The following is a 17,021-nucleotide window of genomic DNA, read 5'->3' on the forward strand; positions in this document are numbered from 1 at the left end:
GCCATGATTTATAAAGGATTTATAGGCTGGCCCCATAGCCCCGTGGTTAAGTGCTGTGCATACGGAACCAGATCCCACATGATTGACCATGTCTAAAATATCAGCCCGAGGCTTGAAAACCATACCAGGTGCATATGCCGAAAGTCCTGACAGGCTGGCGACATGGAGAAAACTGGATTGCAGCATGACCACACCCCATTGGAAAATTTTCTTTCTAGCAAGCACATATGTCCTCCAGAAATAAAAGAGTTTGCTTCTTTCTACAATGAGGAACGCTATAAAAATAACCTAGAGGTTTTCATAAGGTAGTGTTTTTCTTAGGATTTACATTCAAGTTTAAGTTTTTAAAGACATGTCAAGTTCAACATTTGCTTTTTCTTTTTTTAATAAATATATTTATTTCTTCCAAGAGAGAAAAGGAGAGAGTCCCTCAACAGAACCTTCATGTCACAGTTAAAATTCACCCCTAGTCTCAGCCAGCCTGGATCTGGGGCACATATGCACCCACCCAGCACATAGAAGAAGGTTCTAGTATGTGAACCCAGGACCTTCCTCATATGGGTCAAGTTGCATTACCACCATGCCACCACTTACCCCCTCTTTCAAATTTTAGATCACAACTTTTTCCAACTTCTGTTTCAGACAAGATTCAATAATACTATAGTGTCTATGTTCTTAATAGGTGAATTTTTTGGTCTGTCGCAAAAATTTAATAGTGGGGGTAGTTCCCCAATATACAGAAAATTACACTGTAGATAGAATTTCCTTAATTTTAGTTGGCTCTTCTACAATTTTAAGAACATTTTGCTCCTACTTTTCTACTATTTATATTAATGAAATATAGTATCTTATTATCTAGAAGAAAATTCTATGTTGGTACCTTAAGTTTAACATATCACTATTTCATGATTTTTTTTACAATGAATGTTTCTTGTGTTTATCAACTAAACAAATTTGGGGTAGATGTTTCATAGTTTTGTAAACTATGTGTTATAGTTAGCCAACAAGTTAATAGCAAAGCCCAGATTATAGAATTAACAATCATAGTTATCATCAGTGGTGACGGGAATTTTGCTCTGAACTGTATATAGCTCATTTAATTCTAACAACCACATCCTCCAAAAACTATTTTCTCCATTTTACAAATGAAAAGCATCATGACTCATAGAGCTAAATGAGTTGTCCAAGTTCAGGCAGCACTTAAATAGTAATTCAAACCCAGCTCTGCTTGACTATAAGAACAGTGCTCTTAACAAGTATATTACATGATTCTTCTTATGATCTAAATTGATGGGTGGTTGATAGAGTGGTACCCTTCAAGTTCACCACTAGTGAAGCTATTCCAGAGAACTCAAAGACTGAATTAAGGTGTTCTTACTATGCATGTATGTGGGCGTGTGTGTGTGTGTGTGTTTTAATATATTTCAAATACAATGCAAGAACTAGGAGGAATAAGCGAGATAGAGGAACACATCTAGGATAGAATGTCAGTAGGTATAAGCAGACCTCACTGTGTGAGTCTGGGTTTGTGCAATACCTTCCATCCTGTCCTAATGTCTCTGTCTCTGTCCATCAGCCTTCCTCTTTATAATGTGGTAACAAGAGCCAGGGTTGAGATTTAACCAAAGATACCAAGAGCCAACAGCACACATTTGTTTTATGGGAGAAATTTAGAGACAAGTATGCCTGGCCACCACTGCAATTTGCCAGTTAGCCTACTAAACAGATGTAGGTTTTGTCTACGTTACGTAAGTAGAGTACATGGATGACATCCATCCATCCATAGGTGACATGATCATGATCTCTTTCTATTGATAACACTCATTATTCTACCTTATATTCTATTTAGTCCATGTTTCATTGGCATAGTTTACAGGCTATTAACTTAGTTACTTTCTATATTTAGTATATCTTCTGAGTTCTGCCTTTATCTCACAGCTACTTCCATACTCGTTATCTATAGTTAACACTCTATGACTTTTGCTTATATTTCAGAAGCTGCTAACTTGTTACCTGTCCTGAGTTCTTTCACATTTTCTCCATCCTGCTTGTTTTTGTGTCTTCTGTAGAACTGATATATTCAAACATTATAGCAAATACACATTACATAAATACTTAGATGCAGAATGCTAATAGCCTTTGCTAGTAAACAGTTCACTTTTTTCAAGTTTGTATTGCATTCCTGTAGCAGCTTTTTGTATCAAATAAAAAATTATTATTTTCCTCTTGGTTTAATTCAGGCTGTAACATCTTAGAGCCTGTCTGAATACACAATTGAGGTGAAAGAGGAGAGCAGGTCCAGAAGGATCCCGTGGCAAGGAGTTCACGGACTCCATTGATGATTTACATTTATCTGCACTTTCTGTCTCTGTTGTTATATCTTCTAGTCTTTCTGTTCCTGCCATAAAGTGAAGACATTCTCTATATATTGAGCAGGGGCATACAATGCCTGTCTGTCATAATCTGGTTTATTTCACCTAACATTAAATCTCCTATATTCAGTCCACTTTGTATCAAATTGCAGGGTCTCCTTGTTTCTATAGCTGAGTATTCTATAGTGTATGTGTGCTACACTTTTTCAGCTTTCAAGATGTGTATTCTGCCATTTTTAATACTAACTAATATTTAATAATATTTTAATGTGGGTAAAAATTGAAGTAAATGTGGTCTCGGTCATAAAGAATAAATATTTGGTTGCAAATATTTTGAAGTCTTTGTATTTATAATTCCATCTTTTACATTTCCATTGATGTTTAAGTCTAAATATATTTACACTCTTATTTCAGATAGGGGTTTTTAGAACAAAATTTTCAATATCATTATAATTGTATTTATATTCTCTTTCTCACTAACCAAATATTGAGCTGCCAATTGCATTGTTTATAATGTTGAAAGTGAAATCTGGTAGTTTCCTACAAGAGAAACAGTGATACACATTAAAGTATGTATTTTAAATTCTCACCTATGGAAACATGTGCAACTTCCTCGGAATTGTCATGATGAATATTCAGTTCTAAATGTATCTTTATTATAAATTTTTTAGTTTACCTTATTGCTTATATCACTCTAGCCCTATAGAGTAGTTCTTTTTTTTATTATAGTTGACAAACTTTCTTTGTGTCAGGAAGTAAAAATTGTTTTCACATCCCTTCTTCTAAAGAAATATCAGATATTTATTTATATGCTAGATTTAAAAATTGAAAACATTTAAATTTTCTTTTCTTAGGATATATCAGCTCAAGGATCATCTTCACAGATTCCTAAACCTTTTGATCCTGAGCCAGAAGCTAAATATGGCACACTGGATGTGACTTTTGACTATGACTCACAAGAACAGAAGCTTCTGGTAACGGTGACAGCTGTCACAGACATCCCAACATATAACAGGACAGGTGGCAATTCATGGCAAGTACACCTTGTTCTCCTACCTATAAAGAAACAGAGAGCGAAAACCAGCATCCAGAGAGGACCATGCCCTGTCTTCACAGAAACATTCAAATTTAATCACGTTGAATCTGAGATGATTGGAAATTATGCAGTTCGATTCAGACTGTATGGTGTACATCGCATGAAAAAAGAAAAGATTGTGGGGGAAAAAATTTTTTATTTAACAAAATTGAATCTTCAAGGGAAAATGTCATTACCTGTGATACTGGAACCTTCTTACAATCATTCTGTGAGTATCTCATCAAATGGCCTGAATACATTTTTGTGTTCATGGTATATAATATATACAAGTTTTAACATCTAAACCAACCCAGCAACTTTCTTAGTTTGTTTTTCACATAGTAATCATACCTTTACCAAAAAAGAAAAATCTCTAAGCACTGGATAGGTAGGTATAATTTTTTATCTACAAAAGTTACCTTTGAAAAATATACATAATTTATTTTATGTATTTTATTTTATCCTTCACAGAGTTTTAGCCCGGGGTCTTAGATGTTACCTAAATGATTATGTCATTATAAATTCCTTGTAGAATGTATTGTTGTCTTTCCAAGTTAGAACCGGGTGGTACATTAAGCATTATCTAGCCCGTATCTTTTTTACTATGCAGGAGGAATTATTTACTCGTACAGAATACCTCCACGTGCCTAGGTCAAGGCTGCTGATCTTTCCAAAACTGCTACCAAGTTATTTAATAGCTCAAAAACTTTTGGCCTTATTGTACTTCACCTTTTTTAAACAAAGGCTTTGAAATATCTTTGGGAGAACACTTAACCCAGTAGTTTGCTCTATTTCTCTCTTTCTCCTTTTTTCTCTGGATTTTAATTACATAAAAATGTCTTATCAAGGGACCAATGGGCGGCATGGTGGTTGAGGGGTTGGACTCCCACATGACCAATCGTAGTATGAGTTGCAGACATGGAGGCTTTGGGGTCACACCAGGCACATATGCATTCATGCCCGGAATCCTGAGGGGAGGGTTGAAGAAGGTTGATTGTAGCGTGACCATCTCCACTATGGGATGATTTCTCGCTTTTCTCACTCTGTCTCAGGCTTGTGCTCTGTGGCGAGGGCCTTGAAAGAAAGAAAAAGAAAAAATCTCTTCATATCTTTAACTAAATTCTCCCAAGACACTGAAAATCACAGGGGAGGAATATCTTCATTATTTGTTTAAACCACGGTGATATATTATGCCACGTAATTATTTAGAGGATGAGAAAATATCATAAATACAAATTATGATTTATTTATTCCTGTTATACTGAATAACAAGCATTTTTATAACAAATATGTAACTTTTAGAATAAACTTATATTTTTAAATAAAAGGTATGATATTTTAGGATTGTTTTGAGCTTTTACAAGTGTATGCATAAGTTCAAGGTTAGATGACCATTGCATTTTCACCAGGCAGCATTTGATCTTGTATGACCTTCATTCACCTACAGAACATACTAGGGTTTTTGTTTTTTTTTTCCTTTTTCTTTTTTTTTTTTTTGAGAGATTTTTGCCATAATGTGCATGTTTTTGCCAGAGAGAGACAAAGACAGTCAGAGAGAAAATGAGAAATCACCCCTAGAGTGGATGGCCATGCCACAATCCCTTTTCTTCCATTCTCCTTCCAGGATCTTGGACACACACGCACATGTGCCTTGAGCTTAAAGTCACCAGGTCTGGGTCTTGAACTGTGGTCAACCATGTTTATGTCCAACGATGTAACTGCTGCACCAACTTCTGGCCCCTCTTCTTTTTTTAAAAATTTTTTATATTTTTAAGTTTTTACCATAGGGTGCGTGCACTCTCTGGAAAGAGAAAAGGATAGAGAGAGAGGGAAAGTGAGAAATTAATAACCTCCCCTCCCACACCCTGAGGGGATGGCCACATCACAGTCCCTTCATTCTCCTCTCAGGATTTTGGGCACGCACACACACATGCCAGGCATGATTTTCAAGATGCTAGGTCTGGGACTCGAAACATGGTTGACCGTCTGGGAGTCCAGTATACCTTAACCACCACACCACCTCCTGGCAGCCAGACTATATCGATTTAATGGATGATTTCAGTATCTCTGAAGATAAAAAGACAATGGTAAATATAGTATGTCCATATAGGCTTATAAGATTTAATTTTATATAATAATTCATTATCATTTAAAATCTTCAGAATTACTACTTTTGGAAAATGCCTTTTTATTAATAAAATGGTATCAGTATTTCAAGGGGAAAGAACAAATTTTATTTTATCAAATTGAGTACCTTGCAATTATTCATGTGATTTTTAAAGTTTCTCAGTATTTGGTCTTAGGGATGAATTGTTACTTTGTAGAAATTGCACCCTTTCCTTAAATAGAAATATCTAAATTAGAGGAAAAAGACATTATCATCAAGAGGTATGTATTTTGGATTGCCTTATTTACTTCAAATTATATTTCCCAATTATATCAATTATATTCATTTCATAGAAAAGAGAAACCATAGGAAATAATTTTATCTCTACCCAAACTAAGTAATTTCTGTATGTACTTGTATTGCATATATTAACTTATAGTCTGATTTGATTTTTTTTTCAAAACAGCACTGTAAATTTCTGAGACATAACAAGGAAGAAGTGGTAAATAGCTTCTAAGACATAAAGTTTGAATCTGAATAAAACTGTTCATCTTCTGCTCTTAGAGCATTTTTCCTTTGCATTGACACACTTTAAATTCAATTGCTACATTTAATTATTCCTCTCTCTTTCCTTCTTTCTCCACTTTCTCAAAATCTTATTGTTTTTAACTTGTGTGCCAAAAACAACTCAGCACACCAGAGTTGTGAGGCCAACACTCATAATCCTATCAGTTGTCATGTCATAAAAATGTAATACCAACATAAAATATATTTTGTATATTCTATAATATTAATGTTCTTTTAAAATCAACTCTATGGGCATAATGATTATGTTACTGGACTCCCATGTAGTCGACCACAGTTCACGTCCCAGACCCAGTGGCTTAAACTCATGCTGGGTGCATGTGCATGCGTGCCTAAGATCCCGAGAGAAGAATGGAGAAGAAGGGATTGTGGTGTGGCCATCCCCCCTGGGGGTTTATTTCTCCTTTTCTTTCTCTCTGTCTCTCTCTGTCTTTCTGGCAAGCACATGCGCCCCATAGCAAAAACCCCTCCCCCCCAAAGAAAAAAAAACAACTGTATGTAGAAATCTTCTAATTATAGTTTACTTAGGTGAGTTTTACTCTAATGTTGTAAGCTGCAATAATATATATGTAAGAGGGGGAGCCAGCAGGTGGCATGGTGGTAAAGGCACTGACATGCCCACATTGCCAACCACAGTTCGAGCCCTGGACCTGGAGGCTTGCTTTCTCACTTTCCCTCCCTCTCTCTGTGTGTCTGTCTCTCTCTGGTAACACATTTAAAAAAAAAAAAAGAATGAATAAATAAAATTAAAAAAATATATATATGTATATATATGTGTGTGTATGTGTGTGTGTAAGAGGTACACTCATAATTATTTTAGTAGCTTTTGAATAATTGCTAATTTCTTATTATTATCATTGCAAAAATACTAACCTTTTGGCAAGGAAAAATTTTAATCCAAAGAATGTATTAACTATGATTACAATATAATGAAAGCTTTCCGTTTATTTTCATGGATAGTAATAGAAAAGTAGAATTCTGCCTATCAAATTTAGTTTCATAGCTAGTTTATCAGGAACTGATTGAATCAATATATTGGGAGATGAAAAGACCAATGTCACCAAAATGACTTTCTGAGAAGTAAATGATAAGAGTCCCTGAGGGTAAGAATGAAGTTTAATATTAAGGAAGATGTAGTTTGAAGTAAGCCTCCTTTGTCTTGCATGATAGAAAAATATATTATGCTAAAAATTAAAAAGCATGAATTCTTTCTAACTAGCTGTGTAAACTTAAAGTATCCAAGCATTTTGGACATCAGATTTCTCATTAGAAAAATGAAAGGATTAGGGACCAGCAGTTAGCATAATGGCTATGTTCACTGGACTCCCATGTAGTCGACCATGATTTGAGTCCTGGACGTGGTGACTTAAACTCACACCAGGCGTGTGTGCATGCATGCCCAAGACCCCGAGAGGAGAATGAAGGAAAAGGGATTGCAGCGTGGCCATCTGCCCTGGGGGGTGATTTCTCGCTTTCTGTCTCTCTGTCTCTCTGTCTCTCTCTGTCTTTCTGGAGAGCGCACACACCCTATAGCGAAAACCTCTCCAAAAGAAGAAAAAAAAAGAAAGGATTAGACCAATTGATATCTAAGGTTCCATTCATCTCTGATACACTCCGATTCTATTAATATGTAGTAGAAGAGAAGTAAGAACAGAAATGTGTACATTTTAGGTGAGTTTTGTATCTTAATATGTGAAATTTTGTGATGGTCATTTATTATGTTTTCTGTCTGCCATACCGTTTCAACAACTTTCTTATGTCTGGAGATGTCCCAGTTAATCAGCCCCACCTCAAGAAGTTAAGGTAAGCACCAGACATAGAAATCATTTTCCCAATCTCATGGTCTTAGGCCCTGAGCTCTGTGAACTGGACCACTGCTAATGTTCATTACTAGGAAACCAATACACACTGGCAAAGACGCAGACGCTGCACTCACGTCATCTTGCCATGAGGTTGACAGGAAGTTGATGGTGGCGGCACCTGGTATTGTGAGGCAATAGTAACTCTAAATCAGCTTTGCTTGTGCAGCTGGTGTCATTGCTCTCTGTAACAGTGACAGTGAAGGAAAATCCTTGGACTTAGGAGTCCTGTGGAAATAGCAGCGAAGTTTCCTTACCAGACTCCTTGTGTAGTACAGTTTAGGATTTATTCTTGAGACGCTTAGCCATTAGCCTGGTTCTCCGTTCGCCTCCATTCCTTTGATAAAGTGCTGCTCTTTATGAGTCAGAGGTAGCTTCTGGTGTTTTCAAGTAAGAACCCTGAAATAGCCAGGCTTAATATGTACTTGCTTCAGTCATCGCTTACGCCATGCTCAGAAGCTAGAAGGTTCTCAGTTACCTTTCCTATCATGATATATCCCGCTCACAATTTGGACTTTACTCACATGCATAACTTTATTCTCGTAGCACTCTTTTTAGTGAATAAGCACAATTTCCTTCTTTACTGGCATTTTCGTCCCAGTTGCCTGAATTAACCTTTCCCTTTTTCCTCAACCCAGTTTTATTTCTCATTCAACGTATTAGATTTATTCATTCCTTTCCGTTTCTTTCTTGTGATTTATTAATAATGAAACCTCATTTATGTCAAAAACATGCACACACTCCCTTCCTATACAAACTGTGCTTCATTAGCATACTCTGTGCAGAGTGGCTATGGTAATTGTGAGTCTACCTACTCATTGTTTTATTCTCAGTGTATAGAAATCTCAATTAACCTTGGCTTGCTTGCTTTAATTCATAAAGTTCTTGATGAGTTGCTGTTCAGCGATGTTATTTGATGTAGTTGTTTTGTGTTTGTTCTTGGAATAAGGTTCTCTAACTTGATAGATAAGCTTCTGGCCCACCTGTGAAGTTTCCTATAGACAAATGGTTCTCAAAATATGGATCCTGGACAGCACTGTATCAGCATGACCTGGGAACTTGTTAAAAAGCACAGTCTCAGTCATTTTTCCATACTTCCTGAATAAAACACTCTGAGGGCAGGGCACAGCAGTCTATATTTTAACAGCATTGCAGGTAATTTGGTTGTACATTCAAGTTTGAGTCACTGTTCTTGTCTGGGGTTGGCAAGCTATGGCATGTGAGCCAAATCTGGCATGCAGCCTGTTTGTTCTAAGGCCCACAAGCTGGAAAAAAAAATTTTTTTTAAGGGTTACTTACCAAAAACTACAAAGAGTATATGTATATGACCCATGCCATAGGCAGGATTCTAAGATGCCTCATGACCTTCTCCTTCTGGCATTACTCTTGAACATGTTCCATTATAAAAAAGAGATTTTGTTGATATAAATCAATCAAGGGACCTTAGATGAGATTATCAGGACCAGTAGATGGTGTAGCGGTTATGTCACTGGACTCCCACATGGCTGACCATAGTTCAAGTCCCAGACCCAGGGGCTTGAAACTCACATGGGGCACATGTGTATGTGTGTGCCCAAGATCCCTGGAGAAGAATGGAGGACAAGGGATTGTGGCATGACCATCTACCTTGGGGAATGATTTCTCACTTTCCCTCTCGCTATGTCTATCTGTCTTACTCTCCGGCAAGTGCGCATACCCTAAAGCAAAATCTCTTAAAAAAAATGATAAAAAATTATAATCTGTATGAGCCTAATCTAGTTACATGAGCCCTTTAGAACCAGAGTTCTTTCTGAGTAGTACCAGAAGCAGTCAGAGACATTCAAAGCATGAGAGAAGTTTGACCTGAAGGAAGTTCATCTTCACTTAAATAGAGAAAGCTTCATTAAAGAAACTGAAAGCACCTTCTAGGAGCTAGGAGCAACCACTAGCCAACAGCAAGCAATAAGATTGAGGACTTACTACAACCACAAGGAACTGCTTTCAGCTGTTGAATGAATTTCAAAGTATATTCTTCACCAGAACCTCCAGAAATAGCCCAGCTCAGCAGAAAATGATTTCAGCCTTTTGAGACTCTAAGTAGAGATTTCTCCTAAGTCTTCCTTGATTTTTCACCTACCAAACATGAGGTAATAAATGAATGTTGTTTTAAGCTGCTAAGTTTACTAGGCAACAGTAAGAAAACACAAAGAAAAACAGTAAAAAACAGTAGAAAACACATACGTGTTGGCACAGCGAAGTAGGATGCTGCCATAACAAACAGCAAAAACATGGAATGGCTTCGGAATCAGCACTGGGTGAAGGCTGGAGGAAGCTGGAGGAAAAGTTTGAAGTGCAAGAGAAAGCTTAAATGACCTTGAACAGAATGGAGGACAAGGGATTGAACAGATTTAGAAACTGCCCATGAAGACTCAAGGAAGTGTGAGGTGCATGATTTTGAAAACTGGAGGAAGGGGAATCCTTCTTATGAAGTTGTAGACAACTAAGCAGAATTGTTTCCTGCCATTAGATAGAAAGCAAAACTTGTGAACGAAGTTGGAGATTTAACTGAGGAAATTTTCAAGCAAAATGTTGAAGGTGCAGCCTGGTTTTCCTCGATGCTTTTAGTAAAACACGAGAGAGAGATAAATTAAGGGACAAACTGTTCAATAATAACAGCGACAAGCCAGGACTTAATGAACTCAGAAATTCTCATCTTACTCAGATGTCAAAAAAAGTTAAAATTCAAAAATGATTGCTAAAAAATAGTATAGACAAAAAGCTGAGGGTGAGGATAGACAGGTTTTGCTGAAACCTCAAAAAAGATCAAAGGATCAAAGTATTCAGCCACACCAGATATTTCAGAAGACACTTCTAAGAGAGTAAACGTGTTCCTCACAGATCATTTCTATCGAACTAGAGGGCTTATAAGCATTTAAATATGCTGTCCCTCATACTCTCAGCACAAGCCAGAGAAGAAAAGGGATTCTCATGAAAAAAATCTGTGGACATGGCTTTCATTTGATGGAGTGGGCCTCTGTAGAATTCATACAGGATCTGCAAGAGTTTTGAAAAAAAAAATCATTATATCAGCATAAACACTGGCAGCTTGGACTGAAAGGAATAGGGACTGTGAAGTGAAAAGAGGTGATTAGACACCCCCTAAAATTCTAGTGGCAGGAAGCAAGCTGGTAAAATTTTTATGGCTTTTCCCTCTGCATAAGTGTGTTACCCTCCTGCTTATTAGGCTTATTTTTACCACTCTCTCTATACAACTAGCTCTTTATAATTAATATTATTTATCTATATTTTGACACATAGTGCCTCAAATACTCTATTCCAGGCTCATTATCTTTCTTTTAATCTAAACTCTTTTCCGCCAGGAGACTTTCTTTGACTCTCTCTAGGTTGTTAGAATGTCTTTTCTAAGAATCTTATAATACCTTCCCTTTTATAATTGCTTGATGTTTGTCTTAACTGTTGTGCCCCAAGGATTTTGCTTAATGCCTAACCCCTAGATAGTCTTCGGTAAATATTTATTTAGTGAATAGACATTAACGTGTTCATTCATTTTAATGTGTAATATAAACATAACGGATGATGCAATAGCTATGAGAAAGTTACTGTATAGTCAGGTTTTAAATTTTTATTATGTTCACGTCTTGTCTTAAAATGTTTAGAAAGCAAAACCACACTGACTTTTAAAAGGAAAAGCATATAGTAAAGCTGACAGTTGAGCAGTTCATAGTCCAGCTTTCTCATTGTCCAATAAAGACATAGATATTTAGAGAGATCAATCATTTGTCTGGTTTTTCATGGCTACCTGGTTTAAGAGCTTGGGCTAGAATGTAGATTTCCTGATTCCAAGGCCAGTGATTTTCTAGAGACTTTGGAATAACCAATTTGTAAAATTCAGTTTAGTTGAAGAATCTGAAACCATGGTATACGTGGTCTCTACACATAAACTAGTTTCAAAGAAGGGAATGAAAGATGTTGCGTTGAACCTCTGTCACAAATTTTTTCTCCCCAAATACCCAGTTAAATGAATAAAAAATATGAATATCACCATAAAATTTACCAACAGCAACCACTCAATGAAAGAAACAATAATTCTAGAGTGGCATGTAGAGTCATACAGGAAGAACACCTACCTACCACCTGGTGTCATGCTTTAACCACTAAAAAGCCAGACTGGTGAGTCAGCAAAAATCCTGTGGCATTTTTAGTAAGATTCCCAATCTTAGAGAAACAAACTGAGTATCGTGTTTACTGATATGTTGCATTACTTGCTATTCACCAATAGATCCTTTCCTACAGGAGGATTTTAAATCTCTGCTTGTTGAAATTCTATTGGTTATCTCAGAATAAACTTACTCTCATACAGAAATGAGTGCAGGGAATTGGTGCTGCTTCATCAAAAACTCAAAATATGGCATTGGCCTCTTGAATGAGAAATGATAATAGACAATGATTAAACTTGAATGGGAAGCTGGAAAAATGGTGATCCATGTTGCGTAATAATAAAGTGTTTGGGGCCAGCTGGTGTTGTGGTGGTTAAGATGAGTGGATCTCTCATGGCCAACTGCGTGCTTCAAATCCAGGACCCCATGACTTGAAAAAAAAAACATTGTACACATGTGCATGTGTGCCCAAAGTCTCAAGTGGAAACTAGAAGAGACAGGATTGTGGCATGGTCATCCCTGCTGAGGAGTGATTTCTCACTTTCACTCTCTCTATTTTTCTTTCTCTAGCAAGCAAACACACCCTATAGTAAAACAAACAAACAGACAAACAAACAAACAAAAATCAAACCAGATAAAGGGTTTTCATAAAACTATCACCTATAGGTACCAGCAGTTGGCTTAATGGCTATGTCGCTGGACTCCCATGTCATTGACCACAGTTCGGGTCCCGGGCCGGGTGACTTAAACTCATGCCAGGCACGTGTGTGTGTGTGCCCAAGATCCTGAGAGGAGAATGGAGGAGAAGGGATTGCAGTGTGGCCATCCCCCTGGGGAGTGATTTCTCACTTTCTGTCTCTGTCTCTCTCTTTCTGGTGAGCACATATACCCTATAGCAAAAATCTCTTAAAAAAAAAAAAAAACCAAAAAACTATCACCTACATAACATGGACGGCAATTAGAAAAATGAGCTTATAACTTTGAGGAAAAAAAAGATGAAAAACAGAATTATAACATTAATTTATTTACTATTGAGTGCTTTTCATAAAGTATAAGAAAGAGAAAAATTTTGAGAGGAAATGGCAGATTTACAAGCATGAATGAAAGGAAATTAAAGAGAATTCAAAAATCCAAAGAGTCAGGGACCTATAGTGGTGAGGGGTGCAAATGAGTCGTTTCAAACCCATATAAAATTAAACTGAGAACACTGAGCCACAGAAGCATCAAGAACCAAATCAAAAGTATGGTCATCACATCCATGGTTGAAACTCTGAAGTGAATTTTTGTGACACTCAGCAAATAATTTCTGTTGAATTAAATGGCTCTAGAAAGAGAAGTTGAAGGTCCTCTCCTCTAGTGAGCAAGAGAGAATGAGGATGAAAAAGACAATGCAATGGAAATTCCAGGGGGAATGAAATACCTATAAGGACAAGATTACATACCAGAGAATAATTTTCTTGCCCACACTTCATAGAGGAGCACCATTTGAAAATATAGCAAAGAACTTTCCTTCCTGATTTTGAAGCACTTCAGGTCTAGGGGAATAACCAGAATGAGAAGTCTATAGGAGATAATGGATCCTCAGGAAAGAATTGGATTTCAATTGGAACAAAGTATTGGGGGTTCAGAGCAGAAAGTAAAGTTGTGGAGGAATTTATCACAGATAAGGAGTACAAGAGGCATCGTGAAAATATTCTGAGCATAGTAGGAGTTTATGTTAGAAAAGAAGTACAGAGAGTAATAGGGGATTAGGACCACCAAAGACCTTCTGCCCAGACTTCATCCTCCTGCCGCCCAGATTTAGCCAGGAGCCAGGACAGCCAATCCACAGCCATCTATATCTGAGTTCTGAGCAGCCCCATTCAGGGATTAGGACCATGGAAGACCCTCTGCCCTGATCACCCTCCTGCTCCCCAGATTTAGCTGGGAGCCAGACAATACAAGGGAACTCATGGAAATGTCAGATAAAGAATTTAAAATATTCATAGTGATAAAGCTAACAGAGTTCCAAGAAAAGAGAGACAATGAAGTCCAGAAAGTGCAGAAGTTCCAGGAGGTGAGGAAGTTTTTGCACGATCTGAAAGAGGAGATACACATCATAGAAAAGAATCAAACAAGCGTTGTTAGAGATGAAGGCTGTAATACAGGAAATCACAATGTCCTTTGAAAATATCAAAAGCAGATTAAATCATGTAGAAGATTGAATCTCAGATGTAGAAGATAGAACCTCTGACCTAGAAAAATTCACCAAAAAGACTGAGAAAATAATCCATAAAAATAACATATGAGTAATAATATATAACATTAAATACCCAAACATCTGGATCATCGGTATCTCAGAAGTTGAAGAAACTAATAAGGACATTGATAATCTATTCTATGAAATTCTGTAAGAAAACTTTGCAAACCTAGAGAGGCACTCAAGGATCCAGACCCAAGAAATACAAAAGACCCCACATAGAATCAATCCAAGAAGAGCTTCCCCCAGGCATATCATAGCCAGATTGAACAAAACTACAGAAAGAGACAAGATACTAAATTTGGCAAGAGAGAAACATCAAGTTACTTTCAAATGATATCCATAAGGCTAATGTCAGACCTCTTGTTGGAAACTATGCAAGCAAAGAAAGAATAGGAAAATATATTCAAAGCATTAAGTGAAAAACAATTTCAACCAAGAATACTGTACCCAGCAAGATTATCTTTCATTTGAGAAAAAAAGACAAAAACGTTTTCAGATAAACAAACCTGAAAGAATTTACCAACATAAGACCAGCTCTTCAAGAAGTACTGAAGGGAGTGCTATCCCAGGAAAACCAAACTCAGACACACAGAAAAAGAATACAAGAAACAACCAAGAGAAGGGCCAGCTTAATGAGAGGGACAAGTCCAGAGATGAATGTTAACTTCCAGAGTGTAAATGGAAAGATCAGATCACAGTAACACTGCAAAATCAGTAGAATAGAGATTAATTACATTTGACTGAACTGGCGAAATAAAATTTTTTTACTTTAAACTAAAACATTACTGATTTTCTTCGATGGTTTGATTTCCATGTTTAAGGATTTTTGTCTTCTCTTGAACTGTTGATAGGTTCATCTACCTACTATTTGAACTGAATCCTAATCTTTTTCCTGGCTTTAAGTTTTAAGCAAATTTCTCTTAACAGTTTTTGATGTTGATCTATTAAAACTAAAAACTGTTTTTCTTGAAATTAAAAAATACACTAAAAAACCCTATTAAGACCTTTTTAATGACTGCAGTAAGCTATATAGCCCCAGCTAGGTGCTATTTTAGTATAGTATATTCACTTTACTCACTGAGGTTTATGCCTAAAGTCAGACGTGTGTTCATAGTTATGTGTTTATCAGCTGTGTTTACTATCGAAAGTTTTTAAATTAAGATCTTTAGTGAGTCAATAAAATGTGGGGGGAAAAGGCATGGAAAACAACTGTAGATACCAGAGACAGTGGATCGGTGGGGGGAACTCTCTCTCTCTCTCTCTATATATATATATATAAAAAATTATTTGTTGATGATAACATGTATGCTAATATCCTTGATTGAGCCAATATACAATGTATTTTTGGATGGAAAAATCTCATTTTGTATACTGTATTGATGTACAGTGAATAAATGTAAATAGATCAATTTAAATAAAGAAAAAAGAAAAATCAAAAACCCAAAGTACAGAGAATAGTGGAATTAATGCTGAAGTAAAAGAGATGACCAATGTCATCAGAGACTCATCTTTATTTATATTATACCAAAATGTCAGTCCCTGTCATAATTTGAGTCAATTTAAATCAGATTTTCTCTAAAATCTAATTTAAACATCATCTAACAGAAATATATTAGATTATTTCTAATATGATTTACTTAGCACATCTGTCTTTGGATACCCATAATCCAGTACTGGTTATTGCTGTATAAATGCTGAATGGATAGATGGGTGGGTAGGTACATATGGTGAATTTTATCTCTGCATTTACTGCCTCTGGCATTCCTTATTTTTTTTTTTAAGTTTATTATTTATTTTTTGAGAGAGAGACGAATAGGTACCCTCAACAGGATCTCATGCTGCCATCCTACCCACAGTGTGCCCAGCCAGACAGGAGCACGGGCATGCATGGTGTGTTCAGGTTCACCACAAACCAGTCCTCCGTCTTCCATGTGGATCCAACATCACAGAGCAGTGTCACTGTGCCACCACAGCTGGCCCTGGGCACTGCTTGTGGAGTCAATCATATATTTTCTTATTACTGAACTTGTTTTATATCTTCCTTCTAAATATTAGACAATTAGAGAATAGAGACTGCTTTACTTACCTAGTATTTTCTATAGAACCTAGAAAATAGGTGTTCAGTGAACACTTATTAAATTGATTCATCAACATATTTAGGTAAACAGGACATTATTCAATTCTTACTCAGTTCCATGTACCATTATTCCTTGATCCATGTCAGTACCCTTGAAATGGCTCTATTAAGAATCTTTTATCACCTAGAATTGATAAGCATGGGTAATTAAATAGAAATACTTCAGAAATTGTTTTATTTTTAAATAATGATTGATTAAGGACATACATACTTGATTTATTTATCATTCAAGATGTAATGTCATATTCTCTCTCTTTTTCTTTTTAGACATTTTTGCCATAGGCTGTGTGCGCTCATCAGAGATACAGAGAGATGGAGAAAGTTAGAAATCACCCCCTAGGAGGATGACCACACCACAATCCCTTCTCCATTCTCCCCCCCGCAAGATTTTGGGCACACACACACACACATGTTCCCAGCATGAGTTTCAAGCCACAGGTCCAGGACTCAAACTGTGGTTGGCCATGTAGGAGTCCAGCGCTTTAAC

The 17,021-nt window shown here is 36.6% G+C and overlaps 1 protein-coding gene across 7 annotated transcripts in view; it reads left to right on the plus strand.

Moving 5' to 3' along the window:
- Positions 1 to 17,021, plus strand: part of SYT14 (synaptotagmin 14) — a 203,216-nt gene that overhangs the window by 138,141 nt on the left and 48,054 nt on the right. For all 7 annotated transcript variants that reach the window (XM_027776116.1, XM_006159337.3, XM_014591944.2 and 4 more), the window contains one exon: positions 3,227 to 3,676. In XM_027776116.1, the coding sequence (XP_027631917.1) occupies positions 3,227 to 3,676 (450 nt within the window). The remainder of the gene's footprint in view (positions 1 to 3,226; positions 3,677 to 17,021) is intronic.

The sequence above is a fragment of the Tupaia chinensis genome, unplaced genomic scaffold, assembly GCF_000334495.1.
Source record: "Tupaia chinensis unplaced genomic scaffold, TupChi_1.0 Scaffold000627_1, whole genome shotgun sequence".
NCBI classification, from domain to species: Eukaryota; Metazoa; Chordata; class Mammalia; order Scandentia; family Tupaiidae; genus Tupaia; species Tupaia belangeri.